A 7,877-nucleotide genomic window follows, 5' to 3' on the forward strand; every position below is an offset into this window, starting at 1 on the left:
TCCATACCTGGATTGCACAACATTTGCCCACTATTCTTTTCAAAATTCTTCAAGCTCTGTCAAATTGGTTGTTGATAATTGCTAGACAACCATTTTCAGGTCTTGTCGTAGATTTTCAAGTAGATTTAAGTCAACTGTCACTCGGCCACTCAGGAACATTCACTTTCTTCTGGGTAAACAACTCCAGTGTAGATTTGGTGTTATGTTTCAGGTTATTGTCCTTCAGGTCATTCATCTCCCAGTGTCTGGTGGAAAGCAGACCCTTTACTTAGTACTCTGTTGAAGCACCTTTGGCAGCGATTACAGCCTTGAGTCTTCTTGGGTAGGACGCTACAAGCTTGGCACACCTGTATTTGGGGAGCTTCTCCTATTCTTCTCTACAGATCCTCTCAAGCTCTGTCAGGGTGGATGGGGAGCATTGCTGCACAGCTATTTTCAGATCTCTCCAGAGATGTTCGATCGGGTTCCAAGTCCGGGCTCTGGCTGGGCCACACAAGGACATTCAAAGACTTGTCCCGAAGCCACTCCTGCGTTGTCTTGGCTATGTGTTTAGGGTCGTTGTCCTGTTGGAAGGTGAACCTTCGCCCCAGTCAGAGTTCCTGAGCACTCTGGAACAGGTTTTCATCAAGGATCTCTCTGTACTTTGCTCCGTTTATCTTTCCCTCAAGCCTGACTAGTCTTCCAGTTCCTGCCCCTGAAAAACATCCCCACAGCATGATGCTGCCACCACCATGCTTCACCGTAGGGATGGTGGCAGGTTTCCTCCAGACGTAATATTTGGCACTTAGGCGAAAGAGTTCAATCTTGGTTTCATCAGACCAGAGAATCTTGTTTCTCATGGTCAGAGAGCCATTTAGGTGCCTTTTGGCAAACTCTAAGCGGGCTGTCATCTGCCTTTTACAGAGGAGTGGTTTCTGTCTGGCCACTCTACCATAAAGGCCTGATTGGTGGAGTGCTGCAGAGATGGTTGTCCTTCTGGAAAGTTCTCCCATCTCCACAAAGGAACTCTGGAGCTCTGTCAGAGAGACCATCAGGTTTTTGATCACCTCCCTGATCAAGGCCCTTCTCCCCAAAACTTCTTCCATTTAAGAATGATGGAGGCCATTGTGTTCTTGGGGACTTTCAATGCTAGAGAAATGTTTTGGTACCCTTCCCCAGATCTGTGCCACGATACAATCTTGTTTCGGAGCTCTACAGACAATTCCTTCGACCTTATGGCTTGTTTTTTGCTCTGACATGCACTGTCAACTGTGAGACCTTATATAGACAGGTGTGTGCCTTTCCAAATCATGTTCAATCAATTGAATTTACCACAGGTGGACTCCAATCAAGGTGTAGAAACATCTCAAGATGATTAATGGAAGCAGGATGCACCTGAGTTCAATGTTGAGTGGGTCTAAATACTTATGTAAATAAGGTATTTCTGTTTTTTAATTGTTTAGATGTTTTCTAAATAGCCTGTTTTCGCTTTGTCATTATGGGGTATTGTGTGTAGATTGAGGAGAAAATGTTTTATTTAATCAATTTCAGAATAAGCCTGTAAGGTAACAAAATGTAGAGAAAGTCAAGGGGTCTGAATACGAATGCACTCTAACACTTTGTATTTCGGACAAAAAGTGAATTGCTTTGCCAATTTCTTTTGCAGTATTACGTTAGTGCCTTGTTGCAAACAGGATGCATGTTTTTGAATATTTGTACTTTGTACAGGCTTCCTTCCTCCTTCCTTATTTTCCCTCTGTCAATTAGGGTAGTATTGTGGAGTAACTACAATGTTGTTGATCCATCCTCAGCTTTCTCCTATCACAGCCACTCAACTCTGTAACTGTTTTAAGTCACCTTTGGCCTCATGGTGATATTCTTGAGCGGTTTCCTTCCTCTCCGGCAACTGAGTTAGGAAGAACGCCTGTATCTTTGTAGTGACTGGGTGTATTGACACCATCCAAAGTGTAATTAATAACTTCATGCTCAAAGAGATATTCAATGTCTGCTTTTTTTATTTTGACCCATCTACCAATAGGTGCCCTTCTTTGCGATGCATTGGAAAACATCCCTGGTCTTTGTGGTTGAATCTGTGTTTGAAATTCACTGCTCGACTGAGGGACATTACAGATAATTGAATGTGTGGGGTAGAGATGAGCTGGTCATTGATAAATGACTTTGATATTCCACTTTGATATTAGGAGGTATTGTGTTTAGGCCAGTGACAAAAAAATCTAAATTTAATCAATTTTAAAATCAGGCTGTAACACAACAAAATGTGGAAAAAGTCAAGTGGTGTGAATACTTTCTGAAGGCACTGTAACACTCCCTCTCTAGATTAGCATGTATTTTCACCCTGACCAAAAAGCACTAGAAATGCCTGACTCAGACACACCATCAGATAGGTGTTTCTACACCCATAAGCATAGTTTGAACAGTAAAAACTGCTGCCAAGAATGAGAACGTAGGAAACCTGGACAGATTATTTAGCATTATTAGCCTTTTAAGCTGGCACAGACATGACACATGATAAAAAAAAGAAAACTGTAAATCCAATGTTACACCTACACATTACACATTTATAGTTAAAAAGGTCCAGTGTGGGTTCCCTGCAGTCTCAAAATTTACAGAGGTAGTGGAAAATAGAGTACAAACAGAAATAGACGGAAGTTACAATGACCAAGCCTGAAACAGAGGCTAAAGCATAGATAGACATACGTTTCTCTGGTGCCGCCCTCACCAAGCAAATATGTATCTCTGGGCAGATAGCTGACTTACACTTGAATGGTCCTTCATCTACTTTAGGTAGGTTCCAGGACAGAAGCACATAGACAAACCAGACCTCCACCATAATACGCAGCACGGTGCTGAGCAGGTAGAAGCCCACAGTGCCCCTGTCTTTGTGGAGATCAATCACCATCTTCTCTGGGGGTTCAGATTCAGCCACACTGACACTCTTCCCCTGGGCCTCCAACTCCCCGGTAGTTTTCCTTTGCCGGGAACTCCTCTTCTGGGCAGCAGAGCGGAGGTGGGAGGCAAAGAGCTCCATGAGGAGCACAGACATGACGAGGAGGATGAAGAAGAAGTTCCAGGCTACCATGACAGGCTTGTCAAAGTGTTGATTGAAGCAGCCTCGGGTGCACAAGTCCTGGGTGGTGTTACAGCTGAAGTCCGCGTCCAGCTTGAACCAGGGCATCTCGGTCACGAACAGAACCACCAGGCGCATGCAGAGGAAGCCAAACCACAGCGAGCGGCACTTGTAGGTGGTAGTGGTGTCCACTGCCGTGCGGAGGATTGGGATGAGCCCTGTTACGATGGCTGCCATTATGTCTGCTCGTCTTTGTTATGAAACTACTGTAGCAGTGATCTAGCAAGAGAAGAAAGGTACCACATCGGGCAATGTATCAAGATACATGTTCACATATTTGCATTGCAGAGCAATAAAAAATTATTTTGTCAACAATAATATTCAACGTTATAAGAAATGTTGTAAGATTACAATAAATATCCAAATATGCTTACAACCACACTTTAATTTCAACACTTTCCCCTGGTGTATTTGACATATAGCTGCTGTAATAATAGGAGATGCCAACTTACCGTTAAAAGTCATTTCCATGAACTTCAAAGTATGTCTGTTGAAAACCTTTTATTAGGTTGTAAAATGGCATTGTCATCAACATCAGTGTTACCATGTCTCACCTTTTATTCTGCTGACTCAACCCAATGGTACTTCTCTTTTTTCCTCAGTGACCCTCCCTTTTTAAACTATTGTTTGTATAAGTCTGTGTGTCAGGTGTTTTGGTTGAAAATATGGTTCTATTCTTTGTTATCATCATGCTTTTGATGATACCATAGGCAACTATTATATGTATTTGAGTCTAACTGTAATATGATGTTATCATATACCCTGAACGTATGTCATATGTAATTGCATATTATTAGGCATAAGACACGATGATTCTTCTCCAACAGGTCAATTTAGGCATTCAGGTTTTTCTTAAAAAGAGCCATTTCACAAGAAAGCAACTTCAGTCCATCAATGCTACGAAGTAAATTGTTTACTTACATATTCCATCGCAAAAATTATGAGAACTGAATAGAAATCAAAATACCCAACAGTCCATGGGAAAAAAAAGATGACTTAATATCATGACTCAAACAATGTTATAGCCTATGTTTAGACATAAATGACCTAACTGTGGAATTAGGATGAGTAGTTTAGCCTACACACTAATCAATATACACTGAGTTCACAAAACATTAAGAACACCTGCACTTTCCATGACAGACTGACCAAGTGGATCTAGGTGAAACCTATGATCCCTTATTGATGTCACTTGTTAAATCCACTTTAATCAGTGAAGATGAAGGGGAGGAGACAAGTTAAAGAATGATTTTTAAGCCTTGAGACATGGATTGTGTATGTGTGCCATTCAAAGGGTGAATGGGCAAGACAAAATATTTAAGCTACCTTTGAACAGAGTATGGTAGTAGGTGTGAGGTGTACCGGTTTGTCAACTGCAACACTGCTGGGTTTTTCACTCTCAACAGTTTCTCGTTTGTATCAAGAATGGTCCACCACCCAAAGTTCATCCAGCCAACTTGACACAACTGTGGGAAGCATTGGAGTCATCATGGGCCAGAAAACCCTGTGAAACGCTTTCGACACCTTGTAGAGTCCATGGCTGACAAATTGAGACTGTTCTGAGGGCAAACGGGGGGGGTGCAACTCAATATTAGGAAGGTGTTCCTAATATTTGGTATACTCAGTGTATAGCCTATGACACAAAACAATACATTCTTATGAACAAATCATGATAATGAAATTTGAAATAAGTTGATGACAGATGTCAGGTTCGTATAGTATAAAACATAATGTACATTATATAGCATAAATAACACATTTTAAATCCCAAATACATGTCATCCTACACACAAAACAGTTGAGGGCAATTTAAAGTGAAAAGTCTCATTATTTCAAATTGTTATCAAATAGGCTATCAATAACCTTTGTTCAAGGATGGGAATTAAGCCATTTTTTAACCATACTATTGTTCAAAATATTCAAGGCATCTGGCTGTTGAGTCATAATTCATTCAACACAAACAGTTATGGTCTTTTCAGAGTCGGCCTTCCTTATCGATATACATGGGCGTGGTCTGAAAGGTCACAGGAACAGTCACTGGAATCGTCACCGGTATAGTCAGACAAATTGCACCAGGTTCAAGAGTAGACGAGGAAACTTCAATGGGTGGAGGTGGCGAGGGAAGAGGCTCTGTGTGTGCAATGTGTGTGTCAGAGAGGGGGAAGGTGGGCAGAGGGTCGCGGTGGGTGCGTAAGTGCTTGCGGAGATAGGCGGCAAACAGAAAAGCTTTGCTGCAGTGGGGGCAGACGTGGTTGCGGTTGGTCGAGTGAATCCGCTGGTGTTTCCGCAACCCAGCTTTGTTGAGGAAACCTTTGCCGCAGCTGTCGCAGACGTGGGGTCGCGGTTTGGGGTGCATCTTCTCGTGGGCTTGCAGGTCAGACAGCAGTACAAACTCCTCCCGGCAGGTGGCGCATACGTGTGGGCCCATGGGCAGGGGGGCCACGGTGGTGGAAAGAGGGGAGACGGTGTGAAGAGCCTCATGGGCCTGAACCTCCTCCCAGGTCCCAAAGGTGACGTCACAGTGTGAACAGGAGAACTGGGGGAGGGAGGTGTGAGCGAGGAAGACTGCTGCAACTGTCTCAGGTACCGCCTGCTGCGGTAGCAGCGCAGGCCTCTCAGCCAGGTGAGTGCGCTCGTGCTTCCGTAGGCTGGAGGAGACCACGAACGACTTGAAGCACAGGTCACATTTGAATGGGCGCTCGCCGGAGTGCACCCTGCGGTGCTTGTTGAGACTGGAGCGCTCGGCAAAGGACTTGCCGCACTCCGTGCAGGAGAAGGGCCGCAGCCCTGTGTGCACCAGCATGTGACGCCGCAGGTCCCAGGACGCCACAAACGCCTTGTCGCAGCTCTGACACTTGTAGGGCCGCTGCCCGGAGTGCACCCGCTGATGCACGGCCAGGTCGGCAGGCTGCCGGAATCTCTTGGCACACTTGTCACAGGGGTAGGGCTTGAACCCTGAATGGGCCCTCTGGTGCCGGCGGAAACTGGAGGGGTCTGAAAACATCTTCCCACACTGCGGGCAGAGGAATGGCTTCTCACCCGAGTGAGTGCGCAGGTGAGACTGATAGGAGGAGAGCTGAGTGAAGCCTTTGCCACACTGCTCACACTGGTAGGGTTTGCTCTGGGAGTGAATGCGGAGGTGACAAGCCAGGGAGGAGGAACGGGAGAAAGCCTTGCCGCAGTCTGAACACAGGTAGGGCTTCTCTCCTGTGTGAGACCGTTCATGGTTCTTCAGGTCTTTCAGCTCAGTGTACGTCTTCCCACACTTATCACAGGAGTAGGGCCGATGGCCCTGGTGGTTGCGCCTGTGCTTCCGGTAAACAGAGGGGTCGGCAAAGCTCTTCCCGCACTCGGCACAAAAATAGGGCTTCTCCCCCGTGTGAGAGCGCAGGTGCACCTTCAGCTTGGACAGAGTGGGGTAGCTCTTGGAGCAATGGGGGCAGGAATATGGCCGCTCGCCGCTGTGCTGCGTCATGTGAATACGCAGGCATATGGCCTGCATGAAGGTCTTGCCGCATTCGGTGCAGACAAAAGGCTTCTCCCCTGTATGGGAGCGGCTGTGGTTGCGTAGCTCCGTTGGGGTCTTGTAAGCCTTGTGACACTGATCGCACTGAAAGGGGCGCTGAGCCGAGTGAGAGCGCTGATGCTTGGAGAGCTGGGCTCTGCTGGGGAACGTTTTGCTGCACTGAGAGCATGGGTGCTGTTTTTGCTCCTGCTGCTCCTTACTGTGGGCAGACAGCTTATGGCTCCGGAGAGCCAAGGGGCTACTGAAAGCCTCCTGGCAGGCAGAGCATTTGAAAGAATGCTTGGATTTCTTTGGAGGTCTGCCTTTGCCTCTCTTTTTTACAGGGGGCACCTCTACCTCCAGCTCTTTGCTCTCCTCACTCGGTTCAGCAAGGGGGGTGTCTTGCTCTGTAGGTGGTGGGCTGCCAGGCTGGGGAGAGGCCATCCTTTAAGTTATATGCTTGTGATGCTAAGGAAATTAGAATATAAGAAAAAGACATAAGTGAATCTGAAGATGACACATTCTGTCATGCATTTCTTAATCAAGCTTGGGAAATGTTCAGTAGACAGTAATGATTTTACAATCATATAAAATAGTGAGCAGATTGAAACTCGATCCAAGATCATTTATATCATGTTTTCAAATATAATTTGTACTGGCTGAGAGGACATGACAAAGGCACTTAGGTAGCAGTGGGGAACTAGTGAACAACGTTTCATTAATAATGTGGAGGGGTAAATCTCAAAATGGCTGGCATTAGGACCTCAGGGACAATTCAACTAAACGCTTGTTATAAAGGAAGTTGGCATGAAAAACACGAATCTCAAATAAATCTAATTTCTTTGAAAAAAATAACGGGCGTTTTGCAAGTTAAATTATTACTGGGGTGCATATATCAGGAGACAAGAATTCAAATAAAAATGGGCAATTGAAGCGATTTTAGCGTACTTGTGCTAAACTCAAAATGGCTGGCTTTAGGACCGGCTGAACAAGCTCATTCGCCCTCTGGGGTCATCCTCGCATGAGATGGCCCCGCATCTGTATTTGGAATAAATGTGTATTATAATATTAAAACGATTGCTTACCTTTTTATCTTCGTTCGGGCATTCGGGATCAGTTAAAATGTCCAGATATGAAGCCCCAATAACTGCGTTTACAGTGAAGCCCTGTGATTGGTGTTGGTGGAGGAGGACGGCTTTAGGACCATGACGAGAGCGCTATTCTCGAGCGTGCAACAGTGCAGCA

At 45.4% G+C, this 7,877-nt stretch overlaps 2 protein-coding genes across 2 annotated transcripts; both read right to left on the minus strand.

The window, feature by feature from the left end:
• Positions 1-1,386: 1,386 nt before the first annotated feature.
• Positions 1,387-3,889, minus strand: gjz1 (gap junction protein zeta 1). The gene has a single exon (XM_071392166.1). The coding sequence runs from the start codon at positions 3,302-3,304 to the stop codon at positions 2,597-2,599; it is 708 nt and encodes a 235-aa protein (XP_071248267.1). The 5' UTR covers positions 3,305-3,889; the 3' UTR covers positions 1,387-2,596.
• A 131-nt stretch (positions 3,890-4,020) lies between these two features.
• znf668 (zinc finger protein 668) lies at positions 4,021-7,858 on the minus strand. Its single transcript, XM_071392160.1, has 2 exons — positions 7,718-7,858; positions 4,021-7,100 (listed from the first exon to the last, which is right to left on the minus strand). Exon 2 carries the CDS (start codon positions 7,074-7,076, stop codon positions 5,103-5,105), a length of 1,974 nt encoding a protein of 657 aa, XP_071248261.1. The 5' UTR covers positions 7,077-7,100; positions 7,718-7,858; the 3' UTR covers positions 4,021-5,102.
• Between the last annotated feature and the right edge of the window lie 19 nt (positions 7,859-7,877).

The sequence above is a fragment of the Salvelinus alpinus genome, chromosome 3, assembly GCF_045679555.1.
Source record: "Salvelinus alpinus chromosome 3, SLU_Salpinus.1, whole genome shotgun sequence".
Taxonomy (NCBI): domain Eukaryota; kingdom Metazoa; phylum Chordata; class Actinopteri; order Salmoniformes; family Salmonidae; genus Salvelinus; species Salvelinus alpinus.